The sequence below is a fragment of the Phoxinus phoxinus genome, assembly GCF_949152265.1.
Source record: "Phoxinus phoxinus genome assembly, chromosome: 1".
NCBI classification, from domain to species: Eukaryota; Metazoa; Chordata; class Actinopteri; order Cypriniformes; family Leuciscidae; genus Phoxinus; species Phoxinus phoxinus.
Window position 1 is genome coordinate 45,639,236 of NC_136876.1, and position 19,655 is coordinate 45,658,890.

Sequence of the window (19,655 nt, forward strand, 5' to 3'; positions counted from 1 at the left end):
TGACTCTGATCGAGGTTAGTTAAATGAAATACGTACTGCCTGAATGAATCGTTCCCCATCCTGTGACCCAGCTGGATGTCCGTTTGAAGAACACACTGTTTGAGGAAGCCAGACAGACCGGACTGATAAAGTCAGTAAAATTCACCGGCGAAGCCAGTTGCAGAAGAGTGATGTCGTTATCGTTAGTGCTGCTAATGAAGTTTGGGTGTTTTATGATACTAGAGACACCTATGGACACCTCATATGCATTTGTTCCTTCCTGTGTCTGTCGGCCCAGGTACACAATTAGGCCAGAGGTTGAAACACTGGAATATGGTAGAAAATGAAGTGTTAAGCAATCTCCACATCAATTGAACGATAAAAAAAAAAAACTAATTGCAAGGGTTGGTTTATTATAATTACCTGTTAAAGCAGTGAGCTGCTGTCAGAACCCATTGATTGTTGATGAGTGATCCACCACAAAAATGTCTCCCGCTCCTATGAAGGCTGACCTGCCATGGCCAAGCCCCAGCCAGTGCATTCTGTCCCCCCACTATCCTTGTGTTGAAACGTGCATTGCCACACACTGACAATGGACAAGGTAAAGAAAACACATTTTAGACAAACAATTGGTCATTTTTCATGGAATTTGGCTACTCAAAATTGTGCACAGCAGAGGAGGACAGTAGTGGAGTATTTTTACTCTGCTTAAGTAAATTTTTAAAGTGTCTGTCCTTTATCAGAGTGTTTTTCTTTGGAAAACTTTTACCTCACAACATTCCAAAGCATAATGTCGTATTTTTACTGCACTATGTTTCATATTGAATTGAATTGAATTTAATACTTAATTAAATTGGAAATCTAGTACTTTCTTATTTTTTCTCAATTAAAAGTGCAGTAATTGAACGTTTTACTTGAGTAAAAGAAAGTACACAACTTCTAATGTACTGTAAGTATCAAAGGAAAAAAAAAGAATAGACCATGGACTTTTATTTATGAAATGTAGTGCAGTAAAAAGTACGACATTATGATTTGGAATGTAGTGAAGTAAAATTTTTCCAAAGAAAAACCAGTACAGACACTTGAACAATGTACTTGAGTAAAGTAAAAAATACTTCACTACAGTCCAGTCCCCAGACACCAGTATTTAAATTATACAGAAAAGATGAATCGCTGTCTGGCCAAATGATATTTCAGTAAGGAGGTAAAGGTTAGGATCATGATTTTTCAGTAGTATTTCAGCACACCTTGAGTGTATATTTGTCACGAATCTGGAAGCCGCTCCTTGGGGAGGGGCTATGTCATGAATCTGGTCCATGCACTTCCGGTTGGTCACCACCAGAGGTCACCCACTCAAAGCATGGACTCTTGCACTTCACTTCAATCCCCATCATTCATTGCATTGACAACACACAGCTGATTCCACTAATCACGCTCACACCTGAGAACTATCTCACACTCTTTTTAAGCCTTGGACTTTCTCTCCCTGGGTCAGAGTATTGAGCCGCGTTTCCACCGCGGGAACTTTCCCCAGGAACTAGGAACTTTGGGCTGGTACTCGGTGTGTTTACACCGCAGGAACCAGGGTCTAAATGAAGTTCCGGGTAAATATTTCCCCCTCAGAAAGTCCCTGCTGGCGAGGTAGTACTTTTTCAAAGTTCAGGAACTTTCGGGGGCGAGACTTGTGCGCTGAACGTGCTGATTGGTTGTGTTCACGCCGCATTTTGACTGGAGGACTCCACGCAGCATTCTATTTTAACCGGCATTTAAAAAAATCTATTGCGGTTCGTGGCTTCATGCATTAAGAGTTGTCTGTCTGCAAATATGGAATTTAATTATAAGAAAACAACTGGACCGACGACGAGGTACAGGCTTTATTACGCGTATTTGTGTAACAGGACATTTTCTGCGCGTTCGTCCCAGCCATCTCACATTCAATGTCCGCAATACATCACAAACAACTGCAGCACAGTTTGAATCTCCTCCATACTTGTTATAAATGTGGCGCTCAAAACTGATTACTGTCCGCCGCAGACTGGGAGGAGCAGTCGCGCGCAGTTTATAATCTTCCCGGTACTTTAGACCGCGGTGTAAACGCAGAAAGTAACCAGTCTGGGGCAAAAAAAAGTTCCTGGGAAAAAAGTTCCTGGGACAAATTGTTCCGGGTAATTTCGGTGGAAACGCGGCTTTGTATTGCGTTTAGCACTCTCCTAGTGTTAGCTTCTCTACAGAGCCCAACCAGTGATTGCAGTCTTGCCTTGTCCTTTGTGTTTTCCTGTGTTCTAATTCTTGCCCTTGTTTCCTGGATTCTCTCTCAGCCTAGCCCTTTGGATTCGGTTTGCACCTCGTTTGGATTATTGCTGTTTACCTGGATTATCTCTCTTTGCCTTGCCCCTGTTGGATATTGTTCGCCGATCGTCTACCTACGCTTGCCCTAAGGATTACTCCGTGTCATGCCTCTGCCATACCTGTTTGCTTTTTATTGATCTTGCCTGTATGATTACCACATTTTGGAATAAAGCCTTGCATATGGATCCGCACGTCTCTCGTCTTGTTCGCCCCGTTACAGAATACTCGGCCACACAAGGATCCAGCGGCTTTCCCTGTGGATAATAGCCAGGTATGGACACTGCACGAATGTTATTAAAACTCGAGCAGGGCTCGCGATCGCTCGAGGATTATATACAAGAGTATTTAGACCTCGCCTATTTTTCTGATATGCCGGACTGTGTGCTCATAGATTTCTTTTGTGAGGGCATTAATCAGCCGCTCAAATCACGTTTAATCTGTGAGGGTCCCCGTTCATCACTCAGTCAGTTTATGGACTATGCTTTGTTGACTGTTGGTTCATCGTTCACTGTGGTTGTCGCGGAGGAATGTGACTCCACACTCACTCAAGTAATGGCGGCCGCACCAGAGCACGTTCACAAAATGGCGGAAACAACATCCCGTTCCATCATAGCTACCAATTCTGAGTCAAGCCAAGTCACAGTTGATCTTCACGAGTCAAGTCATGTCTCAACTGATCTTCACAAGTCTCTTCACATCTCAGCGGATTTTCCAGAGTCTTGTCATGTCACCGCTAATGTCTTCTCACGTCCTCTCTGCCACACCCAGATATTCAAGGTCAGTGCTTCGATTTCCCAGTCTTGTTTCCAGTGTGAGGGATGCACCGCTGGTGTCTGCCCGCGCAGCTGGTATCCCCAACCCTACTCACTTTAATCCTCCTGTTCCTGTACTAATTACCCTGTCAAAAGCGCTTCCCATGATGGGGATCGCTTTGTTGCGTTTGGACTGCGTACACCACCTCAGAAATACCCCAGGCGATGGCACCTACTGCAGTTTCTCCAGAGGTGGCGGCACGTGCTGTAGAACCTTGATCTACGTGCTGTAGATTCTTGATGCTAACACTGTATAACCTCCAGAGGTGGCGGCGTCTGCTGCAGAACCTTCGGAGGTGTTGGTGATAACCGTTTATGAATCCGCGTCCTGCCCTATCATGGCTATGGAGGCCGCCTGTAAATCCTTGTCTTGCCCCGTTACGGAGCCTGAGTCTCTTCGCGTCATGCCTGCTGAGCCAGGGTCTCTTCGCGTCATGCCTGCCAAGCCAGGGTCTCTTCGCGTCATGCTTGCCGAGCCAGGGTCTCTTCACGTCACGTCTGCCGAGCCTGAGCTCCTTCACGTCACGTCTGCCGAGCCTGAGCTCCTTCATGTCACGTCTTCCGAGCCTGAGCTCCTTCACATCACAACTGCCTAGCCTGAGCTCCTTCACGTCACGTCTGGCGAGCCTGAGCTCCTTCACGTCACTTCTGCCGAGCCCGAGCTCCTTCACGTCACTTCTGCCGAGCCTGAACTCCCTATCTAGTCACTGTCAATGAGTCTGGTCTTAAGCTGTCTTCCTGTCCAGTTCCAATCAATGCTGAACTATCATTGTGTTCTGAACTAGCCAAGGTGGCTGATTTTGAACTATCTGTCCTGCCTGATTCCCTCAAGGAATCTAAACTTGAGTCGTCTGTCTGTCCTAGTGCTGTTGTTGAGTCTGATTTAAGCATTGTGTTTGTTGAACCATATGTTTGTCCCATTTCAATCTGTGAATCTGTTTTCTGCCCCACTAGTCGAGTCACGACCCCAGAAACCTTACCCGAGCTCTATTTAGGCTTTAGTAGCCCTGTCACAGCCCAAAGACCTGCCATTGAACTCTTAACACTTTTTGTCATGAACTCAGAAACCATGATTGCATTCTATGTCTGTCCCATTACGACCAAAGAGCCTGATTTTGAAATGTTTGTCAGTCCAGTTTCCCTCAATGAGTCTGTTTTTGAATTGTCTGTTTTACCAGTTTCTGGCACTAAATGGTCCACTTTAGTCTCTGACAATGCACCAGATTTTGAGTTATCTGTCAGTCCAGTTACCGTCAAGCTCAATTGACCGTTCGCAAAACCCCGCCCTCGACCGGTTCTCGTTCAATCCTAGCTCAGCAACTGTAACTAAGGAGAAGGACCTCCGTCAAACATTCCGATTTCAGCAAGATAGTGAAACGATGCGCCTATGGCAGTGAGGTCTGCACGGGCTTAAAACTTGCTGTATTTTATGATTGCTTGCAACAATAATAAAAAATAGGCTACATGTACAAACACCGTTTCACTACGGCACTGCGGCCCCTCATCAGTCAGAAAACAAGAGAGAAAAAAGAGAAAAAGCACGGACTTACTAATTACGAAACTTTGATGTGGTTGAACAGGTACACAGACACAAATTCCTCTGGAACTCAAACATTAAACTTCAAAACAAAGTTTGCGCAGTTGCACAACTATTTACACAAATATATCCTTCTCAGTCGGCTACGAGTTATGAATGAAGAGAACAGCACAGAGAGTTGATGGTTTCAGCGCGTCCTCTGATTGCAGTGTTGTGACTAAAATAGCGCGCGCGGCGGCGGGAGCACATGCGCAAAACAGTTTTGTAAAATGATAGGCTATATGATCAAATAAAAATGATTGATATATAATTTTACAAAACTGTTTTGTGCATGTGCTCCCGTGCGCTATTCTGTCTATACTTTCTGTCGTGCTCTGGAGGATATGTCTGCTGCATTACTCCAAAACCAATCACTTAATGTATGGAGCTCAACCCAGCCATGTGTCTGGTTCTCAATTGTTTGACGGGCGTAGTAACAATAACTAAGGGGCGTGGCTTTTGCGAACGGTCAATTGTCATCAGGGAAATTACTGACGAACTTATGTTCCCTGCCTTGGCCCTTGAGGCCATAAATACTCTGTCTGTCTCGTGTGTCTCTGTGTTCCCTAGGTCCCAGTTCTTGCCGTGGTCCTCAGTCTTTTCTTTTCTCAGTCTGCTCCGCCGTGCTGGTCTGCTGTCCGGCTCTGGTGGTCTTCTGCTCCACCGTGGTGGTATTCCAATCCACCTGCTCTGCCATGGTGGTCTTTTGCTTCATCTGCTCTGCCGTGGTGGTCTTCTGCTCCGGTCTGGTGGTCTTCTGCTCTGCTGTGGAGATGTTTTGTCACCGTTCCGCCTCCACTCCTTCGCCCTCCTGGATTCTATAGGAGCGTCTGGAAGCCGCTCCTTGGGGAGGGGCTATGTCACGAATCTGGTCCATGTACTTCCGGTTGGTCACCACCAGAGGTCACCCACTCAAAGAATGGACTCTTGCACTTCACTTTAATCCCCATCATTCATTGCATTGACAACACACAGCTGATTCCACTAATCACGCTCACACCTGAGAACTCTCACACACTCTTTTTAAACCTTGGATTTCTCTCCCTGGGGCCGAGTATTGTATTGCGTTTAGCACTCCCCTAGTGTTAGCTTCTCTACAGAGCCCAAACAGTGATCTCAGTATTGCCTTGCCCGTGTTTCCTGGATTCTCCCTCAGCCTAGCCCTTTGGATTCGGTTTGCACCTCGTTTGGATTATTGCTGTTTACCTGGATTATCTCTCTTTGCCTTGCCCCTGTTGGATATTGTTCACCGATCGTCTACCTATGCTTGCCCTAAGGATTACTCTGTGTCATGCCTCTGCCATACCTGTTTGCTGTTTATTGACCTTGCCTTTATGATTACCACATTTTGGAATAAAGCCTTGCATGTGGATCCGCACGTCTCTCGTCTTGTTCGCCCCGTTACAATATTATACATTATAGTATATAGTGTATATTATTTTACTAAGTCTGAAGTCACAAGCATAATGCTTTTTCATTAATACTTTTGACTGGCTCATTAAAAATAACTGATTCATAAGTCATTTGTTTGTTCAATGTTGCATTTAGGAACTCTAATGAAATGATGATATCTGAGAAAAGTGTTGCTAATTTTGAATGCATTTTAAATTATTGTAGCTATTTTTTTGTCGTATTGGGTCTGGAGCCCTGTGCCTCTTTCACCTTGCTTGAAAATGACTACATGAATTTATTTCACTAGCAATATAAATATGTGTTTACCTGAAATTAAGTAAAAACACTTTAAAATCAAGTACACTTTTAATCAGCAAAAGTCCTTGGACAAGTTGCCAAGTGAACATAGTATGCATTATTTTTTCAGGATCTTATAACTTGAAGGAACCTCACTTGGGACAGTTGTTGTTGTAGGGGCAGTTGTAGTTTTAGGGGCAGTAGTTGTCATAATGGCAGGCACATCAGTACAGCTGGTGCTCAGGTCACCGTCAGTACCATTGGAGGTGAACGTAATGAAGCCTGGCTGGTTGGTGGTGATATGCTCCTTGATCCAGTTCTGGTACTTAGAAACTCTGGCATACACACCAGGTAAGTTGGGTTTAGCACAACCTATGCCAAAGCTCACAACTCCAGACTGGATCCAGACCGAACCTTGTTTGCTGACCATAGGACCACCAGAGTCACCCTGTAGGATGAAGAACGGGTTAGTGACATGCCAAGTATCCTGTTCTACACATCTATTCCAGTTGCAGTTCACAGCTGTAATATATAATATGAAGAAATAATGGGAAGATGACATCCTTGTTTTTTGCATGTTTAAAGCATCAAGTTAGTCTTATGTTAGGCAATATACTGAAGATTTTACAGCTTCTCTTTTTATGGATGATCAACACTCGTCATTGACAATTATACAGTTATGGTTGGAAGACTTGTCACATGAAAACTACAACATGACCTCGACCACACACACATTTATGTCTATACCAGGGGTTTTCAAACAAAAAAAGTAAATAATATTCTAGGGGAAATTATGAGATTTTACTAAACGTAAGTAGAAATACTTAATATATTTTCCAGATAATATTTTTTTCAAATTTTGCATTAGCTTTAGTAAACTAACAATATAAAAGCCAATTATTTATGTTTGCCAACAACAAACCAACACCTTTTCTCACATTGTACGTGGTAATAGATTTAATTCCCTTACATTAGTCAAAGTTCAACCTTACATGATCAGTTTATTTGTCTAAAGTATAAGTTTTAGTAGAAACCCCTCATTCTATTTATTCTTAACTATAACTATATAAACTTTGCAGAATATTAGCTGCCCATTAAAACTATATGAAGTAACACAAACAGAAGTATGGGAGTTGTTACCTGACAGGAGTCTTTGCCCCCTTCCAATAGTCCAGCACATATCATGTTGTCTGTGATTGTTGAGGCACTATAAAGACACTTACACTGCCTGTTTCCAACAATAGGCACATCCACTTCCTGTAGAGTTTGCGGTGAAGGCAGGGGAGCTGAGAAACACATAAAATGATAAAATATACGTCAACTATTGCAATAGTACAGTATCCTGTGACTCTGATCGAGGTTAGTTAAATTAAATACGTACTGCCTGAATGAATCGTTCCCCATCCTGTGACCCAGCTGGAGGTTCGGTTGAAGAACACACTGTTTGAGGAAGCCAGACAGACCGGACTGATAAAGTCAGTAAAATTCACCGGCGAAGCCAGTTGCAGAAGAGTGATGTCGTTATCGTTAGTGCTGCTAATGAAGTTTGGGTGTTTTATGATACTAGAGACACCTATGGACACCTCATATGCATTTGTTCCTTCCTGTGTCTGTCGGCCCAGGTACACAATTAGGCCAGAGGTTGAAACACTGGAATATGGTAGAAAAGGAAGTGTTAGGCATTCTCCATATCAATTGAACGATAAAAAAATATATATATAATTGCAAGGGTTGGTTTATTATATACGGCCGATAGTAGAACCTCGGATTCAGGAGGAACAATGCGGTTTTCGTCCAGGCCGTGGAACACTAGACCAGCTCTATACCCTCTACAGGGTGCTGGAGGGTTCATGGGAGTTTGCCCAACCAATCCACATGTGCTTTGTGGATTTGGAGAAGGCATTCGACTGTGTCCCTCGTGGCGGCCTGTGGAGGGTGCTCCGGGAGTATGGGGTCCGGGGTCCTTTGCTAAGGGCTGTCCGGTCCCTGTACGACCGAAGCAGGAGCTTGGTTCGCATTGCCGGCAGTAAGTCAGACTTCTTCCCGGTGCATGTTGGACTCCGGCAGAGCTGCCCTTTGTCGCCGGTTCTGTTCATAATTTTTATGGACAGAATTTCTAGGCGCAGCCAGGGGCCGGAGGGTGTCGGGTTTGGGAACAACACGATTTCATCTCTGCTCTTTGCAGATGATGTTGTCGTGTTGGCCCCTTCAGACCAGGAACTTCAGCATGCACTAGGACGGTTTGCAGCCGAGTGTGAAGCGGCTGGGATGAGAATCAGCACCTCCAAATCCGAGGCCATGGTCCTCAGTCGGAAAAAGGTGGCTTGCCTACTTCAGGTTGGTGGAGAGTTCCTGCCTCAAGTGGAGGAGTTTAAGTATCTTGGGGTTTTGTTCACGAGTGAGGGAAGGATGGAACGGGAGATTGACAGACGGATCGGTGCAGCTTCTGCAGTAATGCGGTCGATGTACCGGTCTGTCGTGGTGAAGAAAGAGCTGAGCCGCAAGGCGAAGCTCTCGATTTACCGGTCAATCTACGTTCCTACTCTCACCTATGGTCATGAGCTTTGGGTCATGACCGAAAGAACAAGATCCCGGATACAGGCGGCCGAAATGAGCTTTCTCCGCAGGGTGGCTGGGCGATCCCTTAGAGATAGGGTGAGGAGCTCGGTCACTCGGGAGGAGCTCAGAGTAGAGCCGCTGCTCCTCCACATCGAGAGGGGTCAGCTGAGGTGGCTCGGGCATCTGTTCCGGATGCCTCCTGGACGCCTTCCCGGGAAGGTGTTCCGGGCGCGTCCCACCGGGAGGAGACCCCGGGGAAGACCTAGGACACGCTGGAGAGACTATGTCTCCCGGCTGGCCTGGGAACGCCTCGGAGTCCCCCCGGAAGAGCTAGAGGAAGTGGCTAGGGAGAGGGAAGTCTGAGCATCTCTGCTTAGACTGCTGCCCCCGCGACCCGGCCCCGGATAAGCGGAAGAAGATGGATGGATGGATGGATGGTTTATTATAATTACCTGTTAAAGCAGTGAGCTGCTGTCAGAACCCATTGATTGTTGATGAGTGATCCACCACAAAAATGTCTCCCACTCCTATGAAGGCTGACCTGCCATGGCCAAGCCCCAGCCAGTGCATTCTGTCCCCCCACTATCCTTGTGTTGAAACGTGCATTGCCACACACTGACAATGGACAAGGTAAAGAAAACACATTTTAGACAAACAATTGGTCATTTTTCATGGAATTTGGCTACTCAAAATAGTGCACAGCAGAGGCGGACTGTAGTGAAGTATTTTTACTCTGCTTAAGTAAATTTTTTAAAGTGTCTGTCCTTTATCAGAGTGTTTTTCTTTGGAAAACTTTTACCTCACAACATTCCAAAGCATAATGTTGTATTTTTACTGCACTATGTTTCATATTGAATTGAATTTAATACTTAATTAAATTGGAAATTTAGTACTTCCTTATTTTTTCTCAAGTAAAGTACAGTAATTGAACGTTTTACTTGAGTACAAGAAAGTACACATCTTCTAATGTATCAAATGTAAAAAAATAATAGACAATAGACTTTTATTTATGAAATGTAGTGCAGTAAAAAGTACGACATTATGATTTGGAATGTAGTGAAGTAAAAGTTTTCCAAAGAAAAACACTCTAATAAAGTACAGACACTTGAACAATGTACTTGAGTAAAGTAAAAATACTTCACTACTGTCCAGTCCCCAGACACCAGTATTTAAATGATACAGAAAAGATGAATCGCTGTCTGGCCAAATTATATTTCAGTAAGGAGGTAAAGGTTAGGATCATGATTTTTCAGTAGTATTTCAGCACACCTTGAGTGTATATTATACATTATACTATATAGTGTATATTATTATACTAACTCTGAAGTCACACGCATAATGCTTTTTCATTAATACTTTTGACTGGCTCATTAAAAATAACTGATTCATAAGTCATTTGTTTGTTCATTGTTGCATTTAGGAACTCTAATGAAATGATGATATTTGAGGAAAGTGTTAATAATTTTGAATGCATTTTAACATGAATTTCCTTCATTAGCAATATAAATATGTGTTTACCTGAATTTAAGTAAAATAAACCTTTAAAATCAAATACACTTTTAATCAGCAAAAGTCCTTGGACAAGTTGCCAAGTGAACAATGTATGCATGCTTTTTTCAGGATCGTATAACTTGAAGGAACCTCACTTGGGACAGTTGTAGTTGTGGGGACAGTTGTAGTTGTAGGGACAGTTGTAGTTTTAGGGGCAGTTGTAGTTGTAGGGGCAGTAGTTGTCATAATGGCAGGCACATCAGTACAGCTGGTGCTCAGGTCACCGTCAGTACCATTGGAGGTGAACGTAATGAAGCCTGGCAGGTTGGTGGTGATATGCTCATTGATCCAGTTCTGGTACTTAGAAACTCTGGCATACACACCAGGTAAGTTGGGTTTAGCACAACCTATGCCAAAGCTCACAACTCCAGACTGGATCCAGACCGAACCCTGTTTGCTGACCATAGGACCACCAGAGTCACCCTGTAGGATGAAGAACGGGTTAGTGACGTGCCAAGTATCCTGTTCTACACATCTATTCCAGTTGCAGTTCACAGCTGTATTATATAATATGAAAGAATAATGGGAAGATGACATCCTTGTGTTATGCATGTTTAAAGCATCAAGTTAGTCTTATGTTAGGAAATATACTGAAGATTTTAGTGCTTCTCTTCTTATGGACGATCAACACTCGTCATTGAAAATTATTATGGTTGGAAGACTTGTCACATGAAAACTACGACATGACCTTGACCACACACACATGCATGTATCTACCAGGGGTTTTCAAACAAAAGATAACATTCTAGGGGGAAATATGAGGGGGAAATCGGGGGGAAGATTTTACAAAACATAAATAGAAATACTTCATGTAATATTTTCCGGATAATATTTGTCAAATTTTGCATTAGCTTTAGTAAACTAACAATATAAACGCCAATTATTTATGTTTGCCAACAACAAACCAACAGCTTTTCTCACATTGTACGCGGTAGTAGATTGAATTCCCTTACATTAGTCAAAGTTCACCCTTACATGATCAGTTTATTTGTCTAAATTAGCTCATTCTATTTATTCTTAACTATAACTATATAAACTTTGCAGAATATTAGCAGCCCATTAAAACTATATGAAGTAACAAACAGAAGTATGGGAGTTGTTACCTGACAGGAGTCTTTGCCCCCTTCCAATAGTCCAGCACATATCATGTTGTCTGTGATTGTTGAGGCACTATAAAGACACTTACACTGCCTGTTTCCAACAATAGGCACATCCACTTCCTGTAGAGTTTGCGGTGAAGGCAGGGGAGCTGAGAAACACATAAAATGATAAAATATACGTCAACTATTGCAATAGTACAGTATCCTGTGACTCTGATCGAGGTTAGTTAAATGAAATACGTACTGCCTGAATGAATCGTTCCCCATCCTGTGACCCAGCTGGAGGTTCGGTTGAAGAACACACTGTTTGAGGAAGCCAGACAGACCGGACTGATAAAGTCAGTAAAATTCACCGGCGAAGCCAGTTGCAGAAGAGTGATGTCGTTATCGTTAGTGCTGCTAATGAAGTTTGGGTGTTTTATGATACTAGAGACACCTATGGACACCTCATATGCATTTGTTCCTTCCTGTGTCTGTCGGCCCAGGTACACAATTAGGCCAGAGGTTGAAACACTGGAATATGGTAGAAAAGGAAGTGTTAAGCATTCTCCATATCAATTGAACGATAAAAAAAAAAAATGTAATTGCAAGGGTTGGTTTATTATAATTACCTGTTAAAGCAGTGAGCTGCTGTCAGAACCCATTGATTGTTGATGAGTGATCCACCACAAAAATGTCTCCCGCTCCTATGAAGGCTGACCTGCCATGGCCAAGCCCCAGCCAGTGCATTCTGTCCCCCCACTATCCTTGTGTTGAAACGTGCATTGCCACACACTGACAATGGACAAGGTAAAGAAAACACATTTTAGACAAACAATTGGTCATTTTTCATGGAATTTGGCTACTTAAATAGTTGAAAAACTAGTTACCATCCAGTTGTGCGTCACATCCTAGAAAAGAAGAAACAAAGTTTAGTTACCGATAACTTCAGTGGAGAAAAAAGTGGGTAACACTTTATTTAACAGTGTTGTTATGTTACTACAATACAGAGGTGAAAAGTAACGATTTACATTTATTCGGCTCACTGATTGTTTTTGTTTGTGTACTCCTACTTTTTTATGTAGTTTTTAAAATCTGTAATTTTACTTTTAATCAAGTATGTTTTGTTTGAAGTATTGTAGCTACATTTTAAATCATATCCCTAACTGAGTAAAAAAAAAAAATACAAGGGGGAAAAAGTCGCTCTTCGGAAACTAGTGCATTGATTGAAGGGCGGGAGAACAAAAGTGTAAAAAAAGGTGATGCAGACCCAAATTCTTTAATGAAGCGAACCATTGCCAGTATGGGAATTACTTGGATGTAGAAAAAACGTGTGGTTGTCGTGTTGTGACGCTCATGGTGTTATCATATTATACAAATAATATGATAGGCCTACATGAACATTTCCAGAGCTGCTCTGGGAGAACGCCTAATGAATATTTTAATGGTTTCATTAGGGGAAAACCATTGTCAAATGCACTCTGATATAGGTCTTCACTACAACCAGTCAAAATAAAAGTTTGGTTAAGCTAGGAGAACAATTTGAATGACATAAAATTTTAATAGGCATGACGTGAAGAGGCTCTGGCTTGGAGGCTACTGTGGTCTTGCAGGGCTCTTCGTCCACAAAACCCACAGTAAAAGTTGAGTCTCTTCACGTCATGCCTGCCAAGTCTGATTCTCTTTACGTCATGCCTGCCGAGTGCCGAGCCTGAGTCTGTTTGCATCATACCTGCCGAGTGCCGAGCCTGAGTCTGTTCACGTCATGCCTGCCGAGCTAGAGACTATTCACGTCATGCCTGCCGAGCTAGAGACTATTTACGTCATGCCGTGCCTGTGTCTTTGGACAAGATGGCCGCTGTGCCTGAGTCAGCTCCGGATGATACAGCACTTATGATACTCCTGTTACAGCTACACTGTTTAAAAAGCAACTGAGCTACTGCCAAGCTACTGAAAAATGTAGTTAAGTTAGTAGCGTCGCTACTTGTAGTTAACTACTCCCCAACACTGGATACTCGCCACAGCTATTTTGTGTGTGTGGGCAGCACACACATCAGCTCCAGCCCGTGAGCCCTCGCTCAAGATGGCCCCCACTCCAGAGTCTCGTCCCGAGATGGCCGCCACGTCAGAGTCTCGTCCCGAGATGGCCGCCATGTCAGAGTCTCTTCCCGAGATGACCGCCACATCAGAGTCTCGTCCCGAGATGGCCGCCACGTTAAAGAGTCTCGTCCCGAGATGGCCGCCACGTTAGAGTCTCTTCCCGAGATGGCCGCCACGTCAGAGTCTTGTTCAAAGATGGCTCGGGCCTGGACAGCCATCCCTCCCCCAAGACCGCCTTCCGGGACTTTATGTTTCATTGTGTTTCATGTGAGGTGGCGGGAGCCGCCCATAGAGGGGGGGATATGTCACGATTTGGTTATGTTTCATGTTCCTGTTTCATGTCTGTAATGTGATATCCTGTTCAAGATCCTGCCATGTATTCCCTTGTCGGATGTGTCTTGTTGTCATTGGTTCATTGTTTAATTGTTCACAGGTGTCCCTTGTCTTGTCATTAGTCTTGTGTGTATTTAAGCCCTCATTGCCATGTGTCTCATGCCATGCCAGTTTCATGCCATGCCTTTGTTTTATGTTTGATCACGTTTTGTAAATAAACTGCACTTGGGTTCTCATCTACATTTGCCTCCATTGGAATACATTACAAGGACTCTATTATTCTTAAAGGAGCATTTCACCCATGGGAACATTAATCTTTATTGAAAGTGGGTCATATATGTAGTCCAAATGTAAAATCAATTTCGAATTTGGTGCCTTCTTGACCGAGAAAAGACAGAAAGGAACTTTAGGCCGCATTTGTATGAAAGACAACAACTCCCACAATGCACCACATGGCAAAGCTCCGCAAGCCACTCCCACTAATCCAGAACGGCGCGTATGAAGTATCCGCCTATCAGAGAAATCAATCTTCCGTCTACAAAGCTAGCTAACCACCAGAGCTTGAAATTAATTTCACACAAACATTAAAGTTAGTTGGCGAACTCATTAGTGAATTACTCCTCGTTTGTATTTCTTTCGAAATGGTGAATTATTGCATTGTACCGGGATGTTCAGTCAGAACATCAGCGCCAATCAGCGCTCAACAATAGGAATGGCCTGGAGCCAGTGTGAGAGCGTTTTCCAGACAGTTGACAGGACTGTCACTCATCCCTTCAGGCCAGTGCTGCCATGCCACAGAAACTTTTATATTCATTGATCTTCTACATGCATTTTTGTGCCTTGTAAACGTAAAGGTGCCTTCATCATAATACCAAGATGGCGTCTCACGGTCAAGACATGTTTGTACGACGTCTGTGTGATTGTCCGTGTGTTATGGAAGTAAAATAATTCCAAATGTTTTTGAAATAAAAAAGCCTGTTGAATTGCACTACTTGAAAAAAATATGCATTGCATTAACCATGCTTGCATTTTAATGCATTGTATTTTTAGGGTTTGCATTTTAATGCATTGTATTTTTAGGGCTTGCATTTTAATGCATTGTATTTTTAGGGCTTGCATTTTTATGGGCTGAAATTCAACATGGTTGTATATTTAAGCTGTGAACATTTCAATTCAAAACATTTCAAACACATTTTCATTAATAAAAATTCAATAATCCATATTCACCTTTCATATTTAACTTCCAAAATATTTAAACTGTTTAAAAATACAACCTATAATATTCAACTGGCAATTTTCAGTCCACTTTATTTCGCTTCCACAAATTCAGTGGTTCAAATTCGACAGTAAATTCAACATTGACATCCAGGAACTGCAGGAAAAGCAGTTGATTACCGAGCTTAATCTCCATCTGCTGTTAGTCGACCTCACCAGCAGGGGGTGCAGGCGCGTGTTGTTGACGAAGACCGAGCAACAGTTAGAGCAAGCCATTCATTCATAAAACACATTTATAGAAATGTAAGTGTATTTGTGATTATTAAGAGGGCTGTTTTTTATGATTAATTCATTTTTTATGATTATAATTAATTCAGTGGCTTCACGGTCCCTGTGTAGCCTACATGCATCTGTCTCTACCCTGAACGAGATCATAATGTTATTCCCCCGATGCTGATGTACAGAACAAATATTACATTTGAGGGAGACATATTTCCCTTGGTTGTTGAGTTGCCTTAACTTTATATTGCGGCGATGTGCTCCATCCGCCTCAGCTGCTCTTCGCTATATTGCGGCTCGTAAAAGTAGCCACGAACTTTCGAAATCCTCTTCTTCCATATCATATTGAGTAAGTTATATAAGTACTTCCGCCATTGTCGTAACTTCACATCTGGCTCCACAGCGCCTGTTAGCTTAGCTTCCAAACAAGATGGAGGATATTGCTTTTAGTTTCAGAAAGTGAAGTCCCACCCACTGATCTGTAATAGGTCTGTAGCGTGAGTGAGTCCCACCCCCTGGAATAATGAGGAACGAGTGTTTGTAGTCTCAACCACTCTACAAAGATATTGGACTTCCTGCTTAGAATGACGCAGAATTAAGATTTTTACATCATTATAAGCAGGAACTGCAAAACTGAAATCCTTATTTCTCCCGTCTCAGGGGAAAATGAGGGAATAATGCACGACCATTCAAAAATATGACTGGGTTTCTAACGATACAAAGCTTAATGCAAATGGGTGAAGTGTTCCTTTAAACATTTTAATAAATGATCAATGTTAAAAATAAGTTTAATCTAATTCATTATCAATTATTGAATTTAGTTGGTTAGACACGTTTTATGGAAATTTTAATAGACAAAAACAAATGGTTTCAAGTTTGTTATAATAATAAAACAATTGTTCAACCAAAAATAAAACCTGTTTTCATTTATTTAACTGATGATTTAATAATACCATTTATTTATTTATTTATTTAATAATGTATTAATACCGTAAACCGTGATATTTTCTGAGATTGGTTATCTTACCGTGAAAATCTCATCCTGGTAACACTTACGGTAAGGGTATGTGAATTATCATGAATTCATGCATGAATTACAGTATGCATTCATTCATGCATTAATATCTCATGAATCATCAGGAACTAAAACGAGTTTAACATTTTTCATGCATGACTTCATGGATGAACAACACCTTAATTGAAACATGTTGAGTACATCATTGTGAATTATGATTTATTATGCATGATCATGATGTTTTCTTTGTTCACAGTCATTAATAGCACATTGTTAATCAGTGTTTCAAAGGACAGTCACCACTTTAGTTGAGAGGCCACATGATGAAGTCATTGATTGATAATGCTTAGTTAATGATGACTACTGTATTTGAATGGCAACAGAATGTGTGTGCTATAAGCTGTGATTGGTCTATTTTGGGGTCTGTCCAATTACCTGCAGGCTATCGAGAACACATGAACATGCTGGATAACTCTGAAACAGATCATAATGAAAACACATTGTTCATCAGTGTTTCAGAGAGTTATCCAGCATGTTCATGTATTCTTCATAGCCTGCAGGTAATTGGACAGACCCCAAAATAGACCAATCACAGCTTATAGCACACACATTCTGTTGCCATTAGTCATCATTAACTAAGCATTATCAATGAATTCATCATGTGGCCTCTCAACTAAAGTGGTGACTAGGTCCTTTGAAACACAGATGAACAATGTGCTATTAATGGTAGCATAACTGTGAACAAAGAAAACATCATGATCATGCATAATAAATCATAATTCACAATCACGTACTCATCATGTTTCAATTAAGGTGTTGTTCATCCATGAAGTCATGCATGAAAAATGTTAAACTCGTTTTAGTTCCTGATGATTCATGAGATATTACTGCATGAATGAATGCATACTTCATGCATGAATTCATGATAATTCATGTATCCTTACCGTAAACAACCCTACACGGGGAACTCCCCCACTCCACCCCACCCCCGCTGTTAAAAAAGTAACTCAGTAATTTTTACTCAGGGTAAATTTTATATGAGCTACTTTTTACTTTTACTTGAGTATATTTTTAGACCGGTAATTTTACTTGTATTTAATAAAAATGTCATTGAAGTAGTAGTACTTTTACTTGAGTAGAATATTTTATTACTCTTTCCACATCTGTTTAGTAAATTATGCATAATTACATCCAACTAACCCTCAACCAAATACTAATCTATGTAATAGTATGTAGTTGCTTAATATGACTTAGTACTTCAATATATAATAACAATGACAACTTAAAATAAAGTGTAACCAAAAAGTGTATGCACTTGTGCACTCAGTTGTAAGTCGCTTTGGATAAAAGCGTCTGCTAAATGACTAAATGTAAATGTATGCAATATAAAACGTAGTTGCATAAAAGTAAGCAATAGTTATGTTAGTCAAAATGAATTATTAGGCATCCTAAAGTATCAATTATCCAATAAAAGGTCTTACCGCTCATTAGAAGAGAGACGACAAATGCTACACTGAGTATGTGGATCATCTTCATCTCTGACAACACAAACACCTGCAGTCCTGCTCTTAAATATTCCTGTTAACCTGTTTACAACACGCCCACACACTCTCTTATATCACATTTTAACGCCTTCACCTCTCTCCGTCTGTAAACTCCTTCATTGTTCATTCAAGTTTCTTATTGAGCAACCGGTATTTCTGAAAGTGTATAATAAGGGACATGTTGGTGACTCTCAGTCATGTCACCTGTGCAAACTCCGAAATCTAAACATGTAAAAAAAACGTTGGCTTTTTAATGTTGAGTAGATCGAAGAAGGTTCATGAGGTGCTTTTAGTGTTTCTAAAAATATAACTATTTTATGAGGTTATGGTTTCATATGAATATGTGATGCAAAAAAAAAAATGTTTGAATGAAATCACCAGTTCTCCAAAAATTTTTATAGTTACAAATTGCCATGAGAGCGTGTTGGAATTCCCTTAAAAACTGTAATTGTATTATTATAAGTTTAAAATAAAAATATGAAATTAAAACATATTTATGATTGATGGCATAATTTAACATCCTAAAAATGTCAGTAAAATCTTCTCAAAAAGAATGATTCGCTTGCAGCCGCGGTAACAGTGGCAAGTTAAAGTTGTCTTGCAATAAAATGATTGACTAAATAGAGTAGCAAATTAGCTCAACAAGGGAAATATGAATAATTAATAATAACTCGTTGTTATTAATTATAAATATTTGGATCAGTTAATTTAATTAAATTCATGTAACTGACTTAAGTACACGATTTTCTCTGGTAAACAATTCTTAAACTCCTCCAACAGTATTAGCTCTTTAAGCTGCTCAAACGTGACCACCTTGTTAGCAACGCACCATTTTTCAAACAAATTTGCTTTGTCTCTCGCGAATTCGACAAATGTTTGATTAGAGGTTTTTACATGACTATGGAATTTTTGCCGGTACGCTTCGGGGACTATCTCATAAGCGCGCAAAACAGCATTTTTCATCACATCATAGTCCAAACTCTGTTCAAGCGTTAACGCTGAACAGACTTCTTGAGCTTTACCGACGAGTTTGCATTGCAATAACAGTGGCCAAACATTCCGCGGCCATTTTAACATGGCGGGCGATTCGCTCAAACACTGTGAAGTAAGTGCACATTTTCCTGCAGTGCTGAATGAGAAGAGCCATTAATATTAGGCTATTAAACTATTGTTTTCTAACTCGGCTAAAAACATCTCCATCTCCGCTGTAAAGCAGATGCGCTTTTAGAGAGAAATGCACCTTTCATACGGATTACTTAATCAATTCGAATTTGTTCGTTTTAAAGTGGACATTTCAAGCTTTAGCTACATAGGCTATATTTTGTTTCAGTTCTCGCGCTCCAGTTCACGAAGATCATGAAAACGCGCCTGATTGTTTTATTTTATTTTACAAAAGCACAACGTTTTCTTGTTATTGTTTACACAAATAAAAGTAGTTACAAATAATGTATTATTATTTTCGCCAGAAATTATAGAGTATATTAAGTTGTTTCACAGTTAATAGGAAAATGCAAGTGTTCACGCCCGTGCCTCCGTGCCATGTAGTGCACGCTCCACACAAACCCTTGAATATGC

At 41.3% G+C, this 19,655-nt stretch overlaps 1 protein-coding gene across 1 annotated transcript in view; it reads right to left on the bottom strand.

The window, feature by feature from the left end:
• LOC307008252 (transmembrane protease serine 9-like) overlaps positions 1–18,076 on the bottom strand; it is a 24,616-nt gene extending 6,540 nt beyond the window's left edge. Inside the window, exons 1-12 of the mRNA XM_079630946.1 lie at positions 18,018–18,076; positions 12,485–12,505; positions 12,227–12,389; positions 11,860–12,128; positions 11,619–11,764; positions 10,611–10,938; positions 9,417–9,579; positions 7,787–8,055; positions 7,546–7,691; positions 6,562–6,853; positions 403–565; positions 37–305 (exon numbers count right to left, since the gene is read on the bottom strand). Coding sequence (XP_079487072.1) covers positions 37–305; positions 403–565; positions 6,562–6,853; positions 7,546–7,691; positions 7,787–8,055; positions 9,417–9,579; positions 10,611–10,938; positions 11,619–11,764; positions 11,860–12,128; positions 12,227–12,389; positions 12,485–12,505; positions 18,018–18,072 — 2,284 coding nt within the window. The 5' untranslated portion in view covers positions 18,073–18,076. The remainder of the gene's footprint in view (positions 1–36; positions 306–402; positions 566–6,561; positions 6,854–7,545; positions 7,692–7,786; positions 8,056–9,416; positions 9,580–10,610; positions 10,939–11,618; positions 11,765–11,859; positions 12,129–12,226; positions 12,390–12,484; positions 12,506–18,017) is intronic.
• Positions 18,077–19,655: the final 1,579 nt, after the last annotated feature.